Below are 27,007 nucleotides of genomic sequence, written 5' to 3' on the forward strand. Positions count from 1 at the left end.
TTTGACCCCTAAAAATTGACATGTACTTTGTCATTTTCAAAACACTGAACTACTGTTATCAATAGGATTAAAGGACATTCCCCATATTAGCACTTAGTGTTTAGATTTAAGAAAAGGCCGTTAGGTCGTGGGTCGTGGGTATTTTACCTCTGAAAAAGTTACTATGATACTGTAAAATTACAAAAAAAATTATCTTTCCCTCCCAGAAGGGATAGAATTTTAAATATGTGATCTAATTTCTCAAAACTGAAACTATAATAATAAAATTAAATAAGTTAATAGAATGTTAGAAATGAAAAGCTCTTTATCTCTCTGAATGGAGAGCTATTAAACACTCTAGGTTTAAAAGGCCTGGTAAAAGGCCAGATTAGAACCTTAGTTTTCTTCCCAGTTTACTGGTCATTTCACTGACTATAGACTTGAAGTAGCTCAGATACAAAATTAGACTTGGAAATAAAATGATCTGCTAAAAGTAAAACTTCCTTGAAATATTTTCTCACAGTCTTTTTTCAAAAGGTTAGCTCAATAATTATTTAATGACCAGAAGCCATTTATCTTAGAACCTTAAGTACACAAAACATAGATGACTAAACACACACCCACACAATATTTTTACTTTAAACCCTTATGCAAAAACAGACATCAAAAAAATTCTCACACTAAAGCTCATTAATTTTTCAAGACTCTCATTAGAGTGTATTTCTTCTGACTTTGAGTTCGATTCTGTCATCTTGGTTCTGAATTTCTGTCCAAGGTAGATTATAAGATCTGTTCCTTTGCTTTTGGCAGGAAATAGAGCAGGGGATAGGGAAGGGGAGAGCTCTGTAGCTTGCAGCAAGCACACCTATGACCAGCAAAAATAATAAATCACTAAAATCTTGAGAGTGAGAATACAGAAAATTATAAATTTACTTACTAGAGAAGCTGATAAACTGCTCACGTTCATAAGCTCTGAGATTAATACTGAGAAAACAGTTTAACGTATTCACTGTTAAAATTCAGGCATATTTAGGCAAAACAAAAACAAAGTCACAAAACCATGCTCATCTCCACAGGTTCATATAGGCAGGGGCTGGGAAAATACCACAGCTCTAGGGCTTGAGGGACATGTCAGAAAGGTCAAAGCAGACCCTGGCTTGCTTCTTGCAGGTTTTAGTATCTAAGGAGATTCAACACCGAGTGTGTGTGTGTGTGTGTGTGTGTGCATGCACGTGCATGTATGTGTGTGTGTTGCAGGGTGGGGTCATAGTTGTGGGGGCAGATGGTAGACAACATTCAAAAATTGTCACTAAGCAAGTGGTAACACTATAGTGGTTTAATGGTCCCTTCTCAACAGGTCCCTGCAAAGGAAGAAGGCAACTAAATTATAGGGAGCAAGGTCTAGCCTCTAGAGGGAAATATTAAGAATAATAATGAGGCTTAGCCAAGCAGTTGGAATTTGGGAAGGGTTTCTGATTCCAAACAGGGTTCTAAACTGCAGTATTAGGCACGGAAAGTAGAGGCAGGAGCCCATAATTAGTGTTTGGCTGATAGTGTAGGGCAAATAGGGCAAGCCATAACTGGGAGACAAAGAGATTCTAGGAAGGCCTGGAAGCAAGTAGGCTTATCCTTCCTGTTTTACTGTCCACAGCATCAGGGTTGTTTCAGGGCTTCAGCATGCAGAAGAGGGGCATCAGGAAGTTAGCAAGCTGTCTGCTAAGAAAAATAAGCGCTGGCATTATTAACTTCGATGAAGCAGGCATGGGCAATTTTTTTTCTTTTTTCCTTTCCTTCCCTTCCTTTCCCTTCCCTTCTCTTCCATTTCCCTTCCTTTCCCTTCCCTTCTCTTCCATTTCCCTTCCCTTCCCTTCCCTTCTCTTCCATTTCCTTTCCCTTCCCTTCCTCTTCCTTCTTTTCTTTCTCTCTCTTTTTCTTTCTAGTTATTACTTTATTATCTGTAGTCATTTCTTAGCCCATTACAACTTTGCTCCCCTTCACTTCTTTTGTGCTGTTATTGGCAAATATATTTTACTTGTGTTATATTTTTATATGTTATAAGCCTAACAATTTTCTCTCTTGCTGTTAGTATATAGATATAATTTTATGCAATTGCTTTTAAATCAATTGAGAGAAGAAAAGAGAAAAATATGTATTGAATTGTCATTTATAATCACACAATATTACCTTTATTGGTGCTCTTTGTGTGAATTTGAATTACTGTTATCATCTTCAGCCTGAAGAATTTCCTTTTGTATTTCTTATAAGGAGGGTCTGCTAGTAAGAAATTCTTTCAATTTTTTATTTGTCTGGGAAACTCTACTTCACCTTCGTTTTTGAAAGATTGCTTTACTGGATACGTAATTTTTGGTTGACTATTTTTTACTTTGAGCTCTTTTAATATATTATCCCACTGTCTACTGGCCTCTCTTGTTTCTTCGGAGAAGTCAGTTGTTAAGCCTATTGGGGTTTCCTTGTAAATAATATGCCATTTTCCTCTTTTGGCTTTCAAGATTTCCTTCATGTTTAGACTTCTAGGATTTTTCTATGCTGTGTCTGTTTGTATCTTTGCACTTATCCTTTGTGCTTTCTGGAAATGCACTAGAACTTTCTGGACATGTATTTTATTGTTTTCTAATAAATATGGCAAGTTTGTAGTCATCATTATTTTGAACATTTTTTCATCTTCCTTTTCTCTCTCCTGTCCTCCTGGCACTTTTGTTACATGTATGATAGTGTACTTAACGGTGTTCCAATATTTTTCTGAGGTGCTGTTAGTTTGTCTTCATTCATTTCTCCCCTCTGTTCTTCAGCTATATAATCTCAACTGATCTACCTTCAAGTTTGCTAATTATTTTGCCAATTCAAATCTACTGTTGAGCCTGTCCAGTGAATTTTTAAATTTAACTTCTTGTACTTTTTTACGCCAGAATTTTGTTCTGTTTTGTAATGTTTAAATCTCTCTATAGAGATTTTCTATTTGATATGACATTGCCATCACACATTCCTTGGCTTCTTACTCATGCCTTCTTTTGACCTGTGAACATATTGATGAGGGCTGCTTTGAAATGTGTTTCTGTTTGATCCAACAGGAGGTCACTGTCACAGGCAGTTTCCGTTGTCTGTTTTAGGTCTTTTATGAGTCATACTTCATTATTTTTTGTCAGGCCTCAAAACATTTTATTGGAAACTGCACATTTTAGATAATATATTTTAGCAACTCTAGATATTGGTCCTTTTTTCCCCTTTGGGGCTTACTATTATTTGTTTGTTTATTTTTTTAGTAACTGGCCACATTATTTTTGTGAAATATATTTTCTCCTATACTGTGAAGCCTCTGAGGTTGCTCTGTAGGCAATTTGTTTTTTCACAGTCACCCTGGGATGACAATGGTCCTAATAGGGGGCTCTTCTATTCTTTCCCTGACTACCGTCAGCTGTTAAACTCTACTAACTTGGTGCTGTGGCATGCACCTGTAGTTTCAGCTACTGAGGAGGCTAGGATTTCAGGGTCTATGAAGTGCACTATGATTGTGCCTGTGAATACGTAAAAAATAAATGAAAGTTGCCTGCTGATTGTTGTATCATTTTCAACAATGTCTTTGGCATATATTCCTCTACAAATTAATCCAATCAAAATGTAACTACTTCAAAGGAATAGTTTCTGAGGTCAGTGTTTGATATTTGTTCTGACTGCAGAATGACTCTGCCCAGCTGTCTAAAACCCAGATTCTCTCTTCATTCATGGATCTAATGAAGATATAGGCTAGACCATATGGTTTAGGCTGTACCTTCATTAGATTTATGAGTGCCTTTTATCACAACCATCACTGTTTTTGAGAGCAGCCTCAGGCTCTAACTGCCCGTTTCCTGGTAAGCAGGTATATGCAAACCTACCCAGAAAGGCCAAGGGAGTTGGAAAGCTGAAGAAAGGCTGACAAATCCAGTTCTCAGCAAAAAATATTTAATAGGGACTTATGAACCAAAGAAATGTCTCAGGCAGCTTCAATAAGATGGCATCCTGTGTCCAGCCCACTAGAAAGTTTTTTTGTTTGTTTGTTTGTTTGTTTTTCTTTCTTTCTTTGACATGGGGTTTCGGTCTGTTGCACAGGCTGGAGTACAGTGGCGTGATCTCGGCTTGCTGCAACCTCCACCTCCTGGGTTCAAGCGATTCTCCTGCCTCAGCCTCCTGAGTAGCTGGGATTACAGGTACCCACCATCATGCCTGGCTAATTTTTGTATTTTTAGTAGAGACAGAGTTTCACCATGTTGGCTGGTCTCAAAGTCCCAACCTCAAAATGATCTGCCGCCCTCGGCCTCCCAAAGTGCTGGGATTACAGGCGTCAGCCACCATGCCCTGCCTAGAAAGTATCCTTTATATAGCAAGCTTTTAGGGAAAGGGATGTGCAGGGGTCACACTTCAGACTTTCTTGCTGAAACTTCTGACCACTGGGGAAGTTAGAAAGCATCTCTATGAGGGGTTAGCTATGCTACAAGGATCGTTTAAACATTTTGCTGTAGAATAAGTTGGAATACAGGAGTCAAACATCTGTCATCATGGTGGTTTAATTCAAGATGGTGTCACTCTTACCACACAACTGGCTGTTTTCCTACACTTGTCCATGCTTTTTTGCACATAAAATCAGTTCCTCTGGAAAGAGATTAGAAGCTATCTGTTTTATGTCTTACTTCTACCCCCAGGCAAAATCTCTGAGACAGAGCTCTGGAGATGGGGATGAGGACAATGGTAAACTTCTCTTAATGATATTCATATCCTAGGAGCTGAGATAAGTCAGAGAGGCAATAGCCTGAGGTCCTCTTGGCTTGCCTCTCTTAGCATGAATCCATTGGTCAATCTCATGCACTGGGCAAGGGTGACTGGGGCAAAGGTGACTGGGTAAGGGTGACTGGGAACCAGTATTCACACGGCACCACACTCAGGGGCTGGATGAGTCAAAGAGGAAGAGAAAGGTGATAAGATGTCATTGGCATGACATAAGAGATTATGGTCCTGAGAAGAAAGAAAAAATGTGCTTTGTTTTGTTTTTTAGTTACTTCTAGTTTGGGTTAGGTATCCAAGCCACTGGATACGTACCAAAGGAGTTTGCTTTTTAAAGAGAGAATATGTTGGGGAAATGCAGCAATTTAAGCACAGTATCAGAAATTCTCCTGCCCTCCCTTATCTTGTCTTTACAGCTTCTGACATTCGTGAAACTACTTTTAAGTCCAGTGAAGACAAGGCTTCTTATGAGCTTCTTATGAGATCTTTAGCCTTGCCAAAGTAGATGTAATGTTTGCTATGTCTATTTCTCTCTCAGTTAAATCTCTTTCTATAACCTATTATACTCTTGAAAATATAGTATAATTTCCTGGGTATGCAGTTTTGCTCTATGTCTGTGTGACATGAGCTCCTAGGGTAAGTCTGGAAGGACACCACTGAGGACTAGTGCTGGGAACTGCTGGGCTTGGAGGGTTCAGTTCTGGGGCTGACCCAGACTGGGAAAGATAGTCACTTATGATGGCTTGGGGGAGTCAGTAAACGCTGTGACTAAAGACAAGAATAAAGCTTGTTGTTAAGGAAGTGGCCCAGTGTCAAATCCAAAGATCAAATGAAGATGAAAAAGAAACAAATAACAATGATAGAGGCGGGGAAACAAGGATTTGAAAAATATTCAAGCATGAAGAACTGGTTGCAAAAGTGCTTCAGTGTTGGGGAGTATCTGTTTTCTTCAAGTTTGTAATGGAGTGTGGAAGTGAGGACAGTGGCTTAAAATAGATGTATATTATACAGGCTTTGATAGTGATCATTGGATCCTCCAAGTGAATGAACTGGACCTTGGGGTAAGGCACAACAGACATGAGGAGGTACTTTAATGCTTGTGGTCAAATTTAAGTTCCTTTTGGTATTAGGCCGTTCTTGCCTTACTATAAATATCTGTGACTGCGTAATTTATAAGAAAAGAGGTTTAATTTACTCTCAGTTCTGTAGGCTATACAGGAAGCAAAATACCAGCATCTGCTTCTGGAGAGGCCTCAGGAAGCTTACAATCATGACAGAAGCCGAAGAAGTAGTAGGCATCTCACATGGTGAAAGCAGGAGCAAGGGGGTGGGGCAGTACTTTAAAATGGCCAGATCTTGTGTGAACTCAGAGCAAGAGCTCCCTTATCACCAAGGGAATGGCCCAAGTCATTCTTGAGGGATTCGTCCCCATGATCCAAACACCTCCCACCAGACCCCACGTCCAACACTGGGGATTACAGTTCAACATGAGACTTGACAGAAACATACATTCAAACTATATATCACTTATATTTCCCCTGTATTTCTGTATCTTTGTGCCTCACATCTATTTAGCTTCTAAGTCCTTTGAAATAGCTCTGTATTTCTTTGTAGAAATTGATATTTCTCAAAATATGTGCAATTGAGTATTAGGTTTATTCACTATTAATAAGAACTCTGTCTTTTTTTCTATCCGTCTCTCACGCACAGGCACAAGAACACACAGATACACAGAGATTACTTGATCAAATGTATTTTGGAAGTGCTGGGTTACACAAAGTGAAGGAATTCCTTTCTTATAGGAGTTCTCAGAATCTCTACTGTGCTAGAGTTTGCAAAAGTTCTAGGAGGCCAATATACTAGTCAGCATTTCCTAAATGCATTTGCCTATAGAATGCTTGAAAGTTTAGTGATCCACAGAATCTTCTTTGCTAAATACTGCCAAATAATTGTCTCACTACTGGTATCCCTGTCTCCAGTTTATCGTACATATGGTTATCAGAATAATCTTCCTAATAATCGTACAACCATTTACTTCTAGGCACTTTGTTTGGTGCTACCAGCTATCACGAGACTCTGGAGCCACAACACCCCATACTGAATTTTGGCTTCACCTTTACTAACTGCATGATCTGTTTTGTTTTTCTCATATATAACATAGGCTTTTTTAGGGATTACATTTTTTATACATATATATATATATCTTAGAATACTTTCTGGCATATAGTAAGCACTATAACAGTGACTTCTTTTCTTTCTTTCTTTCTTTCTTTCTTTCTTTCTTTCTCTCTTTCTTTCTTGCTTGCTTTCTTTCTCTCTCTCTCTCTTTTCTTTCTTTCTTTCTTTCTTTCTTTCTTTCTTTCTTTCTTTCTTTCTTTCTCTTTTTTTGTTGTTGTTGTTTTAAGTAAAAAGCACCAAAATTTCTTGCAGGGAGAGAATTATGTGAAAGATGAGCTCTCTGAGGCCTAGACTGAAAGAAGACAGTAAAACAAAAAAGAGAGCTATGTTGTCTGCCTGAGAAGTTACCAGGAATTTAGAATTGGGGTGTAAACAGTGAGTGAGATCAGAAAAGAGGCAGCCAATCAACATGGGAACTGCAGGGAAAGACTATGAGGAAGAAATAAGTAGGACTAGAGAATTTCTGATATTTGGTTTTGAGTTGTATACGGTGCTGCTACAGAAATACTTTCAGATTCTTTGTGACTTTGCTCAAAGGCAGCTAGGAACATAGGCTTGTGCTATATTGTGAGAGGGAAGAAATCTTTTCTTGAAGGCTGTTCACACTTTAGAGAAAAGAACAGCATATATGAGTTGGAAAGATGATCCACAAATGGATTCAGAACTGGAGAAAAAGTGTTTCCTCCTTCTTTCCCCATCTCTAGAATCCCCAGAGGGATTGCAAGGGGAAAACATTTTCACCCACTGCCTGTGGGAAAGAGGCTGGCCTATTCTATTTAAACCTTAAAGGTCAGTGTGACCTCAGCTAAATTTAGGCTTATAATTACATATTACTCATGACCACTTTAGGTGGTAGGTATACAGATAAGGAAACTGAGGCTTGTTACCATTACCAACATTTGGTAAAGCCAGCATTTAAATCCAGGCCTGACTTTGAACTCCTTCTGTTGTTTGTTTATGTCATTCTTCTGCTCATACCAACATGTTTCAGGATTGTTATTGTCTCTGAGTAAACTGCAAACTCCTCAGGCCAGCCTTTAAGATCTTCCTTAATCTGGAAACCTCTAACTTTTAAAAACTTAACATTACCACTCTTAAAAGTAGGGTCTAGAGAAGTTTATCTGGGACAGTGCTTTTTTTGCTTTTGAATCTTGCTTTTCTAGGGACCTAAGTTCATCTCCCTGGATCAACTTCACCAACTCAGTGCTGGCAGAGACTGGCTAATTCATCTTGACATGGACTGGAGTCTTTCCTTACTTGCGTGACACTTTTCATGTTTTTGCTGCCTGATTCCTGTGCCACTGAGTTCTGTTACCATTTGCTGGGATTCTGTGACATTGCCATCTGTCTTCCTGCCATAATTTCCACCTAGTGCTTGCCAACACATTCCCTTCATACTTGGTTCTGCTTGACTGCCTGAATTTACATTGCCTTTTGATGGGTCTTCACTCAAATTCCAGTCACACCCTAATTGATTGGTCTAGTTTTTAGGTTCTGGCCATCCATGCCTGTTCCCATAACTGAATAAGGCACGTTTGTAAAAACCTGGATGTCTAACAAATGTGATAAATTCATGGGATAGTTGGGAACACTGGTCTGAATAGAAGGAAAGTTGTGGAGAAAATGAAAAAGGGGAAATGATTTACAATGTCATTTGCATATGTGCAAGCTGGTGACAATAAAAGGAAGAAAAGATCAAGAAAGAGAGCCGACTTGAGTAACATGATTTTGGTAGCTATATTCTCAGCTTTTATGTCTCACCTGAAGAATAGCTGTTGAGACCTAGTTAATTCAGTCAACATATGGTCAGCCTTGCAGCCCAAGCTGGCTGCTGCCATTTTTTAAGCCAAAGTGAGAACCAGCTCATCTCCATTTCGGCAGAATTGGAAAGATTCTTCTCTATGAACCAGTGACTCATAAAGCACCACCAATATAAAACTCACAACAAAATGTATAATTTAATTTCTAGCAGTCATTTTGGAAAAATATGTATGTTTCTTAAATCAAACATACTGTATCTCAAGTATTTTCTCTAGTCACTTATAGGGAATAATATTGCTGATAAAGCCAAGAAATAGATTAAAATAATAGAAATGCATATAGTCAATAAAACTAGCTATGAGTTATTTATGGGTGTCTTATGTTGCTGACATGATATATCTTCCTTTATCACTGTGAGTAATAATCAATCAGTTACCACTGCTTTCTACAAAAGAGAACTGACCATACAAAGATAATAGAACATAATGGCAATTGCTAGAAATAATAATTCTTTGCAGTGAAAACAAATGCATTGAGAAGAAATGCATTCTTCTAGAAGAAACCAAGGACACTAACTTTTTTTTCTTTTTCATCAGTCAATCATTTCTATATTCAAACCATGAAATTTGAAATAAGAATTTACAACATCTCCAGTTTTCCATACATGGTTATTGCTAGTACACATACACACAAATAATAATAAAATAGTTGTTTTACACACAGTAGGATGAGGACACTTGTGAGCTCGGATTAGCCAGCTGGAAATAATTTTAAAAACAAAAGATTTTATCTAGTGTCATAAATAAATGTTTTATTTAGTACGGCATTGGAGTAAGCTGGAAGTTTTAAAACACACCAAGAGAATGAAAAGAGCAGCAGGCGAAGACAAATATCTAATATTCTTGGTAACTATTTGATTATCTTTCCCTAGTTGTATTGTGGGCATGACAAAAAGATGATGTAGTGGAATAACAGTATAATTCCTGAGGGATCTTTCTGAGAAAAGCAGGAATTGGCAGCTGTTTGTAGATAGACGTGTATTCCTGCCTTTTCTTTACATTTTGTTTCTAATAACTGAAAATTAAGAGAAAGAGTTCTTTGTTATTATTTTTGTTGTTGCTGTTTGAGAGACAGAGAGGGTCTTGCTTTGTTGCTAAGGCTGGAGTGCAGCGGTGCAATCACGGCTCACTGAAGCCTCAACTTGCTGGGCTGAAGAGATCCTCCCATCTCAGATTTTTGAGTAGCTGGGACTACAGGTGAGCATACAGCATCTGGATAATAGTTTTTATGTTTTGTAGAAACAGGGGACTTGCTGTGTTTCTCAGGCTGATCTCCAACTCCTGGCCCAGCCTCCCAAAGAGCTTCAGACATGAGCCACCAAGTCTGGCCAAAAGATCTCTTATATTCTATAAATTTTGCTTTCTGAAGAAGCAGCATGCTAATGAAGTTATAAATTTTTGAGAGTCAAGATTATGGTAGAACTCTTGGTATCTCCTAGCACAGTTCTGAGTTTGTAGTAACAATTCAATAAATATTTATTAAATCTGTGGGTAAAGTGAGTCCAAATTTCTAAACTTTACATAAAGGTTAGGTTTCCATAATGTTTAAGAGAAAAGTGTTATAGAGTTTCATAGGAGGGTATTGATTTGGGCGCTTCTTTAATGAATTACCTGGTGTGTAAATTCAAATGATGCTGCTGAAAGTAAGCTTATGGCATGGGATGGAAATGATGTGATCTGAGTTTTCTCAGGGTCCTTTGCTATTGCCTTGAGGTTCCTGCTTCAGTGGTTCTTTCAATAACTAAGAAACTTTGCTAAGTAGTGCCCCAAAATGGTTGGCTGAGAGCTGGGATGTCCTAGCAGTGAACAGGAGAGAGGCTGGTACTATGCCTTCCTCTATCCCTCAGTTCAGATAAAAATCTGATTGTGTTCAGTTATCTACCCTCCTCTGTTTGGCCCTGTGCTTTAGAGAAGGGCTGTCCCAGACACAGGTAATACATCCTGATTGGTTTAAAACCTGGCCAGGCATGGTGGCTCACGCCTGTAATCCCAGCACTTTGGGAGGCCTAGATGGGTGGATCACCTTAGATCAGGAGTTTGAGACCAGCCTGGGCAACATGGTGAAATCCCATCTCTACAAAGACAAAATTAGCAGGACGTGGTGGTGCATACCTGTAGTTCCAGCTTCTCAGGAGGCTAAGGCATGAGAATCATTTGAACTCGGGAGGCGGAGGTTGAGTGAGCCGATATCGAGCCACTGCATTCAAGTCTGGGTGACAGAGCAAGACTCTTTCTCAAACAAAACAAACAAACCAGTTATGGTAGAACCATAGTTCTTGTCAATAATTGGTAGATATATGAGTACGTGACCAGGTTCCAGTCAATCAATCAAAGGGATAATCTGCTGCAGAACTCCTGGGAGAGGTTTGGTTGATCTTAAGAGAAACTCGTAGGAGGAAATACTTTCTTCTTCCTTTGGAAGTAATGGTAACTGACAATGATGCCTGAATTTGCACAGCCATCTTGTGACCATGAGAGGAGGTAGTTAAGGACAGTATGATGACTCACTGTGTGTGTCAGGAGAGTAAGGAGGAAAAATAACTGATTCCTTGATATCATTACTGGGCAGATGAATCACTATTTCTGGACTCATTCTTATGTGAAACATATTTGTTTTTGTGGCTCTTTGAGTGCATTTGCTATTTTGCATAGGGAGGCCAGATTCAGCTAATAAAAATATAAGGTTTGCAATTAAATTTGAATTTCAGGTAGACATTGAGTAATTTTTTAGTATATGTATGTCCAATGCAATATTTGTCCCAGGCAACATTTGGGACATGCCTATACCCCCCCCCCCAAAAAATTGTTGTTTATCTGAAATTTAAATCAAATGAGGTGTCTTGTATTTTATCTGGCAACCCTAACCTCACAGTAGAGCGCACTCTACTAAATTCAGTAATGAAATGATTTTCTCAGGTCTTATTAAGTCTGTATACTCTTTTAGAAGTGAGGTGAAAGTAGGTTTATCAGTCACAGTTTAAGTACGTATATTTGAAATTCAGCCTCATAGTCTCGAAAACTAATTTTAAAAAGCTCGAAAATTTTCCTCTTAAGTCTTGTCCAATCAGATTCGAAATGTTATTGTAATGCAGATTAACAGTAGAAAGAATCAGACAGATCTTAGAATCTCAGCTTCTTTATTTACTACCTGTGTGGGTCTGGTAAAAATCAGCTATCTGAATTGATTTCAAGTATCTCAACATATGGTTAAGAGGAATTAATAAGATAGATTGTGAGAAGCATCTATTATGTCAGACATATATAATTTGTTCAGAACACATTAGGTGTCTATCCCATATTAATTGTAAAGAACTGGCTTAGGAGTACTTGTGAGGGTCTTGTACTAAGAAAGAATAGCAACTCATACATCCAGACTCCTGTGTTATCCTTTTCTCTCCACAACTTGAGCAGAATGAATAGAACAAGATATGGACAAACGTGGTGCCTTATGGAGTGAGGAACTTGTATTCTCTTAATGTATAACTGAGTTTTACTCCTGACACTGGGACTGACATACATGTGATTCCTTGTAAATGCTTATTTTATTATTTTTGATGTTATCATTATTGTTATTATTATTATATAATAGGAAAGGACAGTTTTGCCTTTTCTTGGAGGGTAAGAACTTGTCTTAGTATCTTAAGCACGAGGCACAGTAGGTAAGACCACTGAAACAATACTTAATGGAGCACACCTGGCCACAGAATTGGGTTCCTGACTAATGGGTACTAAACAGACCACACAATTTTCCTAATATGTTATTACACATTCAAATTTTTATGTCCATATTATGATATGGACATTCTATCCTCCTTTTGTTCACACACAAAAAAACCAGATCTCACAGAGAAAAATATAGAACCCGCAGAATGACAGCTGCGATGTCAGGTCTTACTGTGCTTCCATAATTCCGGGGAAGAGAAGAATTGGAGAGGGAGAGAAGAACAGCTGCCGTCAAGTAGTTGAAGGGCTGTCATATGGGAAGAAGGCTTGCTCATGCTATGGACTCCAAGGGCGGAACTAAGGTTGAAGGGTAGAAGTTAAAAGGTGGTATGGTCAAGTTTAAGCGATCAAAACTGCCCATTACTGCAATGTCTCAAATGTGGTGAGGTCTCCTCTACTGAAATGTTGATTCACTGTCTCTGATGACCATTTATCAGGAATATTAGAGCAGTAACTACAGCTCTGCTTTCTTCTTAACTTGTAAAATGGGGATAATAAACCCAATTTATCGACTCACAGGAGAGGGATTTGATCCAACAAAATCTAAAGAGACCCTTTTGCTAGTTTTTAGACAGCTGTAAAGTCCTAGCTGCAGTGGTTTTCAAACTTTGCTGCAGACTAGAATTACCTTGGGAGCTTTGAAAAACCTGTATGTCTAGGCCTCATCTGCAGAGATTCCAATTTAAGTGGTATCGGGTATGCCAGAGAATTAGGGTTGTTTCAAAGCTCTCCAAGTGATTCTCGTGTACAACAATTTTGAGAACCACTAAACTAGTGTGCTAGTTAGAGAGCCATTATTCTGGATTTTACTTTGGAATCTGGGTTGGACTACAGATGTGACATTGAGCAACAACTTTAATTTCTCTTGGATCTATATTCCTTGTTTGCTAGGAAGAAGAAGACATACATACTTCTAAGGTAACTTCTAGTATTTTATTGCTTTAAGGCAGTTGACCCTTAAAGGTTTATGAATTAAGGAAAGGGCACTTAACTACTTTCTAGAAGTAGAAGAGGATCTCTGCTTTGACACATGGGAATTGTTGGCACTCTTTTTCTTAGTTTTAATAGCAGTCATGGACTCCTCTCAATGCGGGGATGTTTATACCTCTCCGGGGAATGTGTGGCACCAATAGCATTTGGATGGCTGGTTGTTTCAGCAGTCCTTTCCTTAAAATAGGTATGCACCCTAATTTGAGAAGAAACTGGCACAGGATAAAAGTGGGTTTCTTTACTCTTCCCCAAGATTCTAGAAGCTGCTTCATTATCAGAGTTGGAGTTATCTGGTGGATAACTGGACACTTTTCTTGGTGTTTTTTTTTTTTTTTTTTTTTTTTTTTCTTTTTTTTGTGCAAGGCTATACTTCTTTATACTCTTTTGGGCTGCTGTCTTACATACTGCTCAGTGACTTGCTTACCAATAATTTTCCTAGCCTAACCCAGAACAACCATGTTGTCTTTCGGTCTTGACTTTGCTTCTTTCCATATGAGACTGCGTGTCTTATCGTCACTCCAGTCATGCAGCAACTGACTCTAGACAAGTAGTCATGGACATAGGATTCGAATTTTCTTTTCTTTTTTTTTTTTCTGCAAGGAAATCTAAGGACTCTAGTTACTAGGTTTTCTCAAAGCTGTTGCTCGTATTCCAGGTAATTGCTATTTGTTGGTGAAGTTTTATTTGCCACACAGTGCCCACAAAAGTAATCCTAGAAATGAGCAGTATTGTGAGGCATAACACATCCACATTTTATGTGGAGGATATGATCCAATGGCATTTTATTTAGTGTGAAACTTCTAACTTCTAAAAGGGAAGATTCTTTTGGAAGGATGGTCTCCTGTTGTGTAATACTTCGTGAATTTCTAGTTTAAAAAATTAGATTTTCCAAAGATCCACTACTATGTACACATTTCAAAATAAATCACCCAGTTAAAACTCAATACAATCTTATCGGGAGAAATTTTGGAAAGCTTGAGTTACTTCTAAGAGTTAAAAATGTTCTTTCCTCTTCTTCTGCATTTCAGACTGGACATGATTACTCTGATGTTTCCGTAAATGCTATTAGTGCAGTATGAAAGTGGGAAAGAACTTTTTTTTTTTTTTTTTTAAATCAGGGAGGGCAACAGAGCAATAAGAAGGATCACAGGGCACCATGTTAATAACAAATCACAGGATGTGGCTCCATAAAGGTTGTGAAAACTGGTTTCTCATTGCAGGAATTGGGTTGGGCCACCCCTTCACCCCCCTTCTCAAACACAAATATTTTCATATAATAAAAGCCCGTTTCTCTATGCTTACAACCCAGCCTCCATTCCTTCGACACCACCATTTTAAAGGGATTTACTGCACGGGCTTCTCCCAAGTTCCTAGGCATTATCTTCTGGACCCTATCCTGCAGAGGTGAAGCGCCCCTTTGGGGACTCTCGCTGGGTGAGAGGGACAAGAAACACCCACTAGGACCCAACCCCGGCAAACAGCGGCTGGAGCATGCGCTGAGAGTTTGTGCAGCTGGCCCTGACTGCCGCCGCTGCCTCGTCCGGACTCGGAGAGGACTTGGGAGGGACAGCGGCGCTGGGAGGTGGCTTAGCAGAGACTTTCCAGCAACTGCTGCCCAGGACTTTTTTTTTTTTTCTTTTTCCCAGGAGGCGGCGACGGCGGCGGCGGGGGGAGAGGAAGAGAAAGAAGCGTCTCCAGCTGAAGCCAATGAAGCCCTCCGGTTCTCCGCGAAGAAGGTCCCTGCTCCGATGAGCCCCCGCCGTGCGCCCCCGACTATACCCCGGCGGGCGGTGGGCACGGGGCCCAGCGCCTACGGTAAGTGGCCGCGCGTCTGTCGCCTTTCCTGCCCGCTGTCCCGCCAGCCCGCCGGCGGCTGCCCTCCGCGCTGTGTGCTAAACTACTTAAGGGCTGGCTCTGGGGCTCCCTGCCGCCGGCGCTTCCCCTCGCGCCCTGTCGGGGGCGCGCGGACGCGATGGCTGGGTCGGTGGCCGCGCTCGCTTTGTGCTCCGCGGGCGGCTTTGAGCGAGGGGTCGCGGGAGCGGCCGGGGCGGGGGAAGGGGATTTGAATGACTAACCCGGCGTCTGCACAGCTGCACGGGCCCTAATTCCCCCGCGCCCCCTCCCCGCCCCCTGCCCCGTGTCCCAGGCTAATCCATCATTCTGGGGCCGAAAACATCATTTCTCACGTTCTCCCAGAGAAACCCTAGTCGCCGGGCGGAATCCCAGCTCCGCGCTGCGCCCCCCGAACCCTCCCCCCACCCCCCCAGTCCCTTGCATTCATACCCGAGCTGCGGGGCAGGGTAGAGGGGTGCGGCGTTGGAGTGCCCAGGAACTGTCCTAACTGGAAGGGTGCTCATGCTCTCGGGCTTGCCGGTGGCGCCTGTGACGTGTCCGGGGTAGGGGGCAGTGTGTTTTCTAACCTTCAGGACAGTTCCGAGCAGAGCGGTCCCCGAGGAGGGGCGTGGTGAGGGAGGTTTTCAAGAGCGTCTCATCAGAATACACAGGGCCCCGTCGCGTGTTCCTGAGAACGCGAGTTTACTGTGCGACTTCATTCATCCGGATAGTTGCTCTTTTCTTTTCCCAGCAGGTGTTATCTGAAGCCGGTTTGGAACTTTTGGGAGTTTAGTTACTATTATGACTTTTAACAAATGAGTTTTGATGAGGCGATGTCTCGAATGCACTGGGCTTCAGGACCCTCTGGACCGTGCTGAGGGCTGGCGGAGGAGGGACGGGCAGGCAGTGGGGAGCCTGATGGTGAGATGTCCCCTGTTCTCTCTCCCTCGCCCCCTGCAGATCGCTGCCGTTTTGCCCTTGGGAGTAGGATGTGGTGAAAGGATGGGGCTTCTCCCTTACGGGGCTCACAATGGCCAGAGAAGATTCGGTGAAGTGTCTGCGCTGCCTGCTCTACGCCCTCAATCTGCTCTTTTGGGTAAGTAAGTTTCACTGCACCAACAGGTGGGGACGGCTGGCTCTGGTTTTCTGCAGCTACCGGATAATGCGCCAAAGAGCATGGCTAAGCATTAATTAATTACATGGGATAACACCCTCTATTTTTCAGAGAAGTAAAATTTGACCTTCTTAAAATGCCTTTGATCTAGCTCAAGTTCCATTTGTAATTAGAACAAAGAAATCCACCCCTGGATACTACTGGCAGTAAAATTAGACTTGAAGTTAATCTAGGGATATAAATAAATGCACGTGCTTGTACTCATAGATAAGAAAATTATGACATACTACTTAGGGAGCCGCTTGTTTGCGGGAATTTTAGATAACTGTGCAAGCCAGAAATTGTTTCTTTACATCTCTGTCGCCTGTAAAATCTAGTTGGGCCAAGTCTTAATATTTTTTTTGGGGGGGGGGGCAGGGAATTCACACCCAGATAACCTATCATAGAAAGGCTGAGTAGATTTGTCTAGGGGATTCCATACGGTCTGAAGGGTGATTTTTATGTAACTAATTCCAAGTTGGCAAAGTTTAAGGAATTGTGTGTATGCTTTTGGAAAATCCCATAACCATTTAAGGAAATAAAAATACATAAAATGTAACAAGCTCATGGAAATCTTTATGCCCTATGAGTTAATGACATTTTATGCTTTAAATTTTCATAGAGTATGATTAATAATCATTATTACTTATAAAACTTAGGAAGGTATAACAATTTAAACTGTGAATGTTGCTTCAGGAGGCTGCCATTCTTAAGCAAATTGTTACTTCCATTTTTTGTGTTCTATTAACAATTTTATTCAAAATTTTCTGTTACAAATTTTATGGTGGAATTTATTTATGTGGCTGACTGGCTGGCATCGCCCAGCCTTTTTTTCATAGAACTATTACATGTGGTCTCTAGAAGATGACATTTTGGTTGAGCTGCACCTTATAGATGGCCCCATTTTAAAGGACAAATTAAGTCTTACGTGAGTAATCTGAAAATATCTAAAATAGCAGCATTCCTTTTCTCAACATTAAAGCATTAATTTCTCAAAATTAAAGCATTGGGTAGTTAAATTCACCATTTGGAAATGTAAAATCGCCAAGTTGATCTTATTGTAGTTTATACTCCTTAAAAGTTCGATTTTTAAGTGAATCATTAAATTACCTGGATCATTACAAGTTCTTAAGATTTTAAACTCCATTTCTTTAAAATGTTTGATACTTATCACACCTATTTACTAGTTTTTCACTTCTCTACATTGTGCTTTTTAATTATAGAATCATCACATTCCACTTCTAAAAGGAGCTTTAAAGATGGCCTGGTTGAACTTCCTTCCTTTGTGAGTGAGGAAATTAAGTGCAGATTAAGTGACTTGCCAAAGATCAAATAGTCCAATGGTGGCAGTGCCAGGAACAGAACTCAGCTTTCTTGCCCCTAGACAGTGTCTTTAACTTGAACCTTACTGAGTTTTGAACCTTAGAATTACTAAGATTGTTGTTGTTGTTGTTCAATAAAGAATAAAGCTTTGAAAAATTTCTTGTTACTTTATACTGTGGGGAAAAAAAAGAACCAAATCATTCAACAAAAGTATCACTCCTCTTGGAAATGAAATTTGCAAAGAAGCACCTATTCCTGAAACTCTTCCAGGGCTCTTTGTGTCCCCAGAGAATGTAAACATTATTTCTTTGCTGTTCCCCTGTACTTAAACCTTCTAACTTTCTATCTTTGTGTGCAGTGTGTGTGAGTGTGTTCCGATTTATTGACTTATTTGGATTGCTTCCCTCTTTCTCCAGCCCTCCTCTTCTCCCAATATCATCTACGCTTCAACAAAATAGTCCAAGTTAAGCATCTTGTATACATTTTTCTGTATTTTGTTTCATACAAAGATAGATTTACTCATACCTGTCCATGACAGATACACACTACTATACATGTAAATCCTTGATTTTTTTGTTGTTAAATTAGTTTCTCATTTGAGTTAGAGTCATAGGAGTGGAATTGCTATGTAAAAATATATGTGATAACAACAAAAACAAAAGTAGCCAACCTATCTAACTAACATACAAAATAGGTAATGCTTCTCACTATGTTTGCCAGGCACATTTAGTGTCTGTTTCCTAGCCTGTAAAATAGGAATCATAGTTACCTATTTTTTAGAGTTGTTGTGAGGAGGATTAGAGTTAACATATATAAAGCACTGAGAACAGTGGCACATAATAAGTGCTATCTATGCAATAGCAGTATTGCAGTTATTACTATAACTACTACAATAATGATGATGTTCCAGCAGATTACCAGGAGGTGAACTGCTACTATCATTATGGTACTAATCATAGTAATTGCTATTGTTATGATTAATACTGCTACTGTTGCTATCACTACTGCAATTCCTTTGACCCAGCAATCTTGTTCTGGGAATCTGTTCCCTAAAAATAAAAGCAGTAATTACCCCATTATATGTACAAAAATATTTGTTGCCATCTTGTTGGTAACATGGTACTTCTAAATTGTTGCCAATCTGAAACATTTAAAGTATTATCTCATTGTTACTTTATTTTGTACCTACCCCACTACCAGTGAGCATGAGCATCATTTTATATATATTTTTCATATATATCATTTCATTCCATATTCATTAACTATTTCATATTTATCATTTAGGTTTGCCCTATATTTTAAGTGTTAATTTCATTTATGTTATCTGTTTCTATACAATAGTTAAACAAACTTTTCTATATTCTTTGTAATATAATATTCTTTTTCTTTTTTTTTTTTTTTGAGATGAAGTCTCACTCTGTCACCAGGCTGGAGTCCAGTGGCGCAATCTCAGCTCACTGCAACCTCCGCCTCCCGGGTTCAAGTGATTCTCCTGCCTTGGCCTCCTGGAATAGCTGGGACTACAGGTGCATACCACCTTGCCTGGCTAATTTTTGTATTTTTTAGTAGAGATGGGGTTTTAGTAGAGATTTCACCATATTGGCCAGGCTAGTCTCGAATTCCTGACCTCATGATCCACCCGCCTCGGCCTCCCAAAGTGCTGGGATTACAGGTGTGAGCCACTGTGCCCGGCCTGTAATATAATTTTCTACAAGATTTTATATGTATAAATATAAATACATTATGTATAAAAATAAATATAAATATATGTATAAATATAAATGTGTGTGTGTGTGTATATATATATATATATATATGCCTTCATTTCTTGACTTGGTTAAGATTTCTTTTAAAAAATGTTTTTTAAGATTATTTTATCCAATTAAAAATACCAGTTGGGGCTGGGCGCAGTGGATCACACCTGTAATCCCAGCACTTTGGGAGGCCAAGGTGGGCAGTCCACAAGGTCAAGAGATTGAGACCATTCTGGCCAACATGGTGAAACCCTGTCTCTACTAAAAATACAAAAATTAGCTGGGCGTTTTGGCACCTGTAATCCCAGCTACTCGGGAGACTGAAGTAGGGGAATCACTTGAACCCGGGAGTTGGATGTTGCAGTGAGCTAAGATTGCCCCGCTGTGCTACAGGCTGACGACAGTGACACTCTGTCTCAAAAAAAAAAAAAAAAAAAAAAAAAAAAATCTGTTGGGATTTTTGTTAGAATAGTATGAAATGTATAATAGACTAATTTTAGGGATACTCATTTTACTTTTTCAGTGTTAAGGCAATGTTTGCAGATCCTATCATTACCAAGTCAGAAGTCATTTTCAGCCTGTGCTGGAGACATTCCTGGCCATTCTTAACACTACTCTCATCTAATTCTCATAATAGACCCATAAAATAGTTTTCTAAGTCTGTCTCTCTCTCTCTCTTTTTTTAGGTAAAGAAACTGGTACTCAGAGTAATTCAATAACTTGCTAGTAAGTAGCAGAACAGGAATTGAAAGTCCAGTTTTGTTTTTTATCCAAGTGTAGTAGAAGTTAAATTGCTGGGAACAGTGGTGGATTTATTTGCATGAGAGAAGTCAAGTAAACATCCTCAGAAGGAAAGGATTAGCTGTCCACCTGCTCATTCCAAGTTCTCTGGAACAGTGCTTCTAAAACCTCAGAGTGCATGCACATTACCTGGAGATCTTGTTAAAATGCAGATTTGGATTTAGTGTGTCCTGAGTTCTACCTGAGAGTGCATTTCTAACAAGCTCCTCTGTGATGCCAATGCTGCTGGTCTGAGCATCGCACCCTGAGGAGCAAGGCTTTAATACTAGCTTTTAGTTCTCATTGGAATTACAAGTAGAACACATCAGTGTGGCATATGAACCCCATTTCTTAAACCAGACTTCACATTCTGACTATGAAGAGGGAGATTGTTCCTCCCTCTGGGTTTGCAAGATTGATCCCCATTACCCATGAGGTCAAAAGCTATAGGCCTTTACTCTGCACTGGCATTTTAAGTAGTCTTAGTTTTTTAAATCTATTTTTACTATATTGGTACCTTCTTACCTTTTCTACCCCACTAGGATTTTAGGGAAAAGAAAAATAAATCTTAATCACAAAAGCATTGGGAACCCATTCAATTTTGTTTTCCTGTTCTGAGAGTCAAAAATCAAACTGAGAGTTTTTTTGTGTTTTTTAAGTTAAAAAGTATATATTGAGTATTTTTTTAAAAATGTAAGGCATAGATGTGTTTTTAAGTGTAAGCCATAAATGTGTCTTAGAAGAAACAATCCACAGCACATTCAAGATCACACATGCTCTACATTCTCTTTATTGTATGGATCCAGTCACCTTGATTTGCCATCTGTTAAGTGTCTTTTCCACATGATGAAGAAGCCAGATTCTAGTACTGTTGTACTGGAGTCGGCACAAAAGTATTGGGGCTTCTAGGTTTGTCATGAGTTTTGTGAGTTCAGGATGGGAAGGAGCTCATAGGAGATGGTGTGGGTAGGTGAACTGCCCGAGGGGTCTTTTGAGACCCCGATTTGCCTTCTCTCCATGGTGGAGTAAGGACGTGGGTTACCTTTACTTCAAATTTATACGCTTTTGTTACTAGTAACATTTCAATGGCGTATTATTTAAAGAAATGAGAGCTTTCCACCATTTTAAAGACAACTTCTGTAGCTTTTTAGTCAGTTTGTCTTTCTTAGATGGTAATTTTCTATTATTACAAATATAGATAAATATGGTTCTCCTTGAAAATTTCTGACATTGGCGAAAACTTAAAATTCATCAAATATGTGTTTGTTTCTAATTTTCTAAATGTGTAATATAAACTCCCATATCTCACCATTATATAAGAGCCATTGTTTTTTGCTTACCATTACTAAAGATAATAGCAATAGAGAAGAACTACCCTGATTAAAATATGAAAAGTAACTTATAAAAGAAAGTCTAAAAAAGTAGACAGGAAATTAGTTTATGCTTTTGGGATATATGCGCGGCAGATGAAATGACAGGAGGCTCAATGCTCTGTTTCTTTTTCTCTGGCCATCCGTAGTGAACCTTAGGTATTTGATCCATACAGAATCTGAAGAGTTAGATTCTTGGCAAGTAGAAGTTTGAATTCACAGGAAGGACATTTATGAATCATATTGAAATACTACATTTTAAATTGGTGTCCCCAGCTTTATGCTATGAACGGTATTCAAGAATTTTTGAACTCTTCCTAAGGAATAGTGGAAAGCCCTCCAACAAATATTTGTGGTCTTCTAAAATAAATTTTAACCATAAAAAAATCCTTTAGTCAGCCGGACATGGTGGTTCATGCCTGTAATCCCAGCACTTTGGGAGGCCCAGGCTGGTGGATCACCTGAGGTCAGGAGTTCCAGACCAGCCTGGCTAAAATGGCGAAACCCCGTCTCTACTAAAAATACAAAAATTAACTGGGCATGGTGGCGTGCAGCTGCCATCCTAGCTACTAGGGGAACTGAGGCAAAAGAAACACTTGAACCTGGGAGGTGGAGGTTGCAGTGAGCCAAGATTGCGTCACTGCACTCTAGTCTGGGCAGCAAAGTGAGACTCCGTCTCAAAAAAAAAAAGTCTTTTAATCTCAGAGTAAAGCTGATCTACTTTTTTATATATACATTGTGGCTCAGCTGAGCAAAGACTTGAGCTGCTACATGCGTCTTAAGGAATGTTTTTTGAAAAGACATGGAAGATTCTTCACAGCACATTCTGCTGCGTACTGAGCAATAGGCTCCTCCCTCATTGACTCCACTCAGGGAATAATCCTGAGCTGGGATGTGGGGGAAGTGGAGTTTACTGCAGTTAGACTGCACAGAAACTATCCTGTAGAATGAGGCATTTTACTCTTCTTTTACCTGTAGTGACTATAGGGTGATCATATACTTTATCATGGAAACCAGGACAATGTGGAGACTGAAGAAAAGGGGATATTTCTGTTAATAATTATGAGCAAACAACAGAGGCTTATAGTGGATCTCTTCTGGTCAGATCAGGATGCATGGTCACCCTATCTATAGGAAAACATGATGGTCTAGAAAAACTATCAGTCAGAACAGCTCCAGGGTGCTATTGATTTATTCAGCTCTAATTAATTGATGTTCATTCTGAAGTGATACCCACTAGTAATCTCCAGACGGTATTTCAGCCATCATTTACATGGCCTATTCTTTCACAGCTTTAGCAAATAGTGTTGCCTGTTTGCTCTCTTTCCTTCTGCCCATCCCCTGGAAGAGGGAAGCTGAGAAGGCACAGACTCACAAAAAGGCAGAAGGGAGCAGGCCTGGCAACATGAAACACACATGTGACTCACTTTGTGTGACCAGCCTCCAAATAATCAAGGCTTGATCTTACTTTTACATTTTAAAAAATAACAATTTAAAGGCTAAGTGTGGTGGCTCATGCCTGTAACCTCAGCACTTGGGAGACCAAGGCAGGAGGATCAGTTGAGCCCAGGAGTTCCAGGTGCAATGAGCTATGATCATGCCTGGGAGACAGAAAAAAAAAAACCCAAAATTTAAATATTATTTTTAAAGAAGGAGAGCTTCTGGTCCACTTTTTCCATTTTCAAGATTAGCCAATAAAAATTATGAAAATTTGAATTATTTGTCAAAGTCCTTTTCTATATACACAAAGCTGTAACTAAGATTCAGATCTCTCTTTTACGTTCTTCTCTTTGCTAACAGGTTTGACATGAAAAGTTTAGGGAGGTGGTTTTAGACAGCCGTCATCCTTGAACAAAAATTATTTGTGTCACTGTCATCTTATGTGGGACTATATGTTACAGATGGCAGACAGTCGAAAGATAGAAAGGACTGTTTCTCAACTGTGACCTTACTATTTTATGGAAATTATAGGTACACATTCCATAATACACTGAGGAAATGCGCATACACATACAATTCTGATTCAGAAAACAACTTGATTAAAGAGTTGTTTTTATATAATTATATTCAAACAAAAGCAGACCATATCCTCAGCACTGCAAATTTTATGTTTCTAAATATTTGTTGAAAGCTAGCATTTTCTAAGTATTTTGCAAGAGAGATTGTGACAAATGTCCTGCCAAATAATATATTAAATATGTTTCTATCAAGTAATACTTCGTTTAGTTTTAAAATATCTCCTTGAGCTTCAAGTAACACGTTGCAATACTGAAGAAAATGTAAGAAGCTATAAAGCCTAGCTACATATGATAACTATAATGTTCCTAATAATTTAGCCAATGTGAGTGGCATTTGAAGGATTATTTTCATTGTTAATTTGGAAAATTAGCAGAAAATAACGTGATTAGCAAGGAGTCCTGAATCCCCCTCATAAGTTGCACTTCTAGGTTTAGTATCTGGGTTAGTTTTGAGTTGACCTAGTCTTGTTTTAGTTCTGTTTCTTGCTATAGGCATGCACTATATTTGTTTTTATTGTTATCATTTTCTCAAACCCAGTGAGTAAAGCCTCACCTGTTGAGGATGAAACTACTCTCAGACATTTAATGTTTCTGGAATCAATTCCTTGAGAAAAAGCCGCTTTATTCCCAGGGTTGCTTGTTTACTATAGAATAGGCTTGGTGTTATTATTTATTTTGACTAATGTTCTGTGCACAGCTGAAATGTTTGGGTATACTCCTGTGAGAAAAACATTGGAACAGAGTATAATGCAAAGTTTTAGTTTAAAGAACTTTTGAGAACACTTTAGCCAGCTTCTAATCTGATATATAAATCTTTGACTTTGTTTTCCAGAAACCATCTTTCTATTGGAAAACTTCCAGTGATAGAAAGCTCAGTTCTTATTAAAGCATCTTCTAATTTGTTTAAAAATGTCTAACAGCTTATCTAGCAGGATGAAACCATCTCCCTTTAATTTAATTATTTTCTCATTCACTCACCTAACATATATTAGGCACCACTACTGAGCCTGGTACTTTTCTATGTGATGGGGAGATAAGCAATGTTCTGTGCCCTCTGCTGGGATGAGATGGATGGACAGAAACAAGAACAGTAGGATAACTGCTTTATGAGGTCTGTGCAAAGAGCATTAAGAGGGAAAAGATCTGTAGGTAAGGCAGCAGTTGGGAGAAAATCTTTACACTCTAGTTGATGTTCAAGCTGGCCTTGAAGGAGAAGTAGATGTTGCTCAGCACATGAGAACAGGAAAGCTGGGGCAGGATGGTATTCCTGGTAGAATGCACTGCAGGAGTGAAGATGTATAGGCAATGGGAGGTGCACATAGTGCATTTTGGAGATGTGCAAGCAGTTTCGTTGTTTTACATATATAGAATGTGTGTAGGAAAGAGGTGGCATGAAGCATGGTTTAAGAAAAAGGTTAAGGGGTAGCTGAAAAGGGCCTGCCGTGCCTGCTCAAGAGTTTGAACTTTGTTCTCTCAGAGGGAGTTGAGGGAAGATTAAATAAATGGTAGTTGAAGAAGAACCATAAAGGGTAGCTATAAGCAGAAGAATTTGATCTATGTTCTATAAAAGTAACTGAAGGGTGAATTGGTGGTGGAATCTGTGAGCTGAAGGGTTTTATTATAAAGTAATTATAATTGGATAGCAAGAGAGGATGAAGGCCTGAACCAGCCAATTGTGGCAGGAAAGGGGGAGGAATTCACCCGACAGCCTTGCCAGTACAATTTGAAGGACTTGAGACTAATTAGATATAGAGCTGAGGAAAACGGAGAGGTTCAGCCTTCCTGCCAAGTCTCCAGTTTACATGATTGAAGGATTGATTGTACCATTTACAGGAAAAACAGTGGGAGAAACATGCAGGTTTAGGAAAAATGGAGATAAGTTTAGTGTTAGAGATGTTGAAATTGACCGCGATAATCTGATAGGTAGTTATATCAAAGAGCTTCCTCTCTTGTCCATCTGGTAGACCTTCAAACAGCTGAAGATTCCATTTCAGAATTGATTTAGGAGTAATCTAATCTTTCAGACTGACTGAGAAAGATTAAGTCTAAAGTGACTTGCAGTAATTATAGGTAATGTATATGAGAGTCTCACTCTTTTTTTTTTTTTTGGTCATATAGATCTTCTACGAAGTAGGCCTTATTTTTATATCATTTTACAGGTGAGAAAACTGAGGCACAGGAAAGATTAAGCTGAATGTCATATGCTAAAAGGCAGTAGAGCTAGAATTCCTAGCTGAAATTCAAAATTCAGTGGCTTCTCATTGTCAGGCTGGTGAAGCCCATATACCTTGAAATGGCTTTCAAGACTCCATGCAGTCTCACCCCTGCCTGCTTTTTCCTTCTCACCATGTGCAAATTTTCCTTACTTTGTCATGTTGCCTTCCCTCATGGGGCCGTTGTTCTTTCTGACCAGAAGGTTGTTTTCAACCCTCCTCTTCCTGAGTAACTTGATAATTATCCTTTAGATCTTAGCTCTTTTAGAGAAGTTCCTTTGACCTCGTGGAATGGGTCAGGCCCTCCAAAAGGAATTCATACCGAAACTTGTACTATTTCTTCTCAGCACTTGATACAGTTCTGAATTACATATTTATATCTCTGATGAGTTGATTAACCTGTGTCCTCTTCACTTAGTTAATTGCACCACAGAGATAGTGTCTGTTACTGTTCATCAGTGTATCCCTAACACATAGCACAGTGCCTGGCAAAGAGCAGGTGACCAATATATGATTTTTGAATGGAAGAATGACTTCAAAGCCCAGGCTTTTAATCATCTTGCCATATAAGAAATGTCTTGGAATACACCATTTAAACGATATACACTTTTTTGTTGTTTGTTAAAAATGGAAGAACTATGTGTAGTAACTACACTGATAATGAATTGTACATGATAAAGAATGAAATAATGTGTTGACACGACTAAGAACTATGTTATTGAAAACTGGCTGAACATTCTATAAAGCCAGTATAGAATAGAGAAACCAACAGAAGTCATTACTTTGAAGAGTGATAAAAAGAGGAGATTTTATAACTGTAAAATAATTTTAGATAATGAAATAAAATACCACATGATATGGTTTGGATTGGTGTCCCTGCCCAAATCTCATGTCAAATTTGGATGAGGTACAAGGTGATTGGATCATGGGGATGGATTTCCCCCTTGCTGTTCTCATGGTAGAGAGTGAGTTTTCAAGAGATCTGGTTGTTTAAAAGTGTGTAGCACCTCCCCCTTCTCTCTCTTACTCCTCCTCTGGCCATGTAAGATGTGCCTGCTTCCCCTTCCACAATGTTTGAAAGTTTCCTGAGGCCTCCC

General features: G+C 39.3%; 1 protein-coding gene across 2 annotated transcripts in view; it reads left to right on the forward strand.

Moving 5' to 3' along the window:
- The first annotated feature begins 15,138 nt into the window (after nt 1–15,138).
- TSPAN12 (tetraspanin 12) overlaps nt 15,139–27,007 on the forward strand; it is a 70,699-nt gene continuing 58,830 nt past the window's right edge. Inside the window, exons 1-2 of one of the 2 annotated variants that reach the window (XM_010382295.2) lie at nt 15,139–15,281; nt 16,260–16,395. In XM_010382295.2, coding sequence (XP_010380597.1) covers nt 16,330–16,395 — 66 coding nt within the window. In that variant the 5' untranslated portion in view covers nt 15,139–15,281; nt 16,260–16,329. Of the gene's footprint in view, nt 15,282–15,917; nt 16,007–16,259; nt 16,396–27,007 lie in introns of those variants that run through there. The other variant, XM_010382296.1, reaches the window with a different exon arrangement.

Source organism: Rhinopithecus roxellana, chromosome 6, assembly GCF_007565055.1.
Source record: "Rhinopithecus roxellana isolate Shanxi Qingling chromosome 6, ASM756505v1, whole genome shotgun sequence".
Taxonomy (NCBI): Eukaryota; Metazoa; Chordata; class Mammalia; order Primates; family Cercopithecidae; genus Rhinopithecus; species Rhinopithecus roxellana.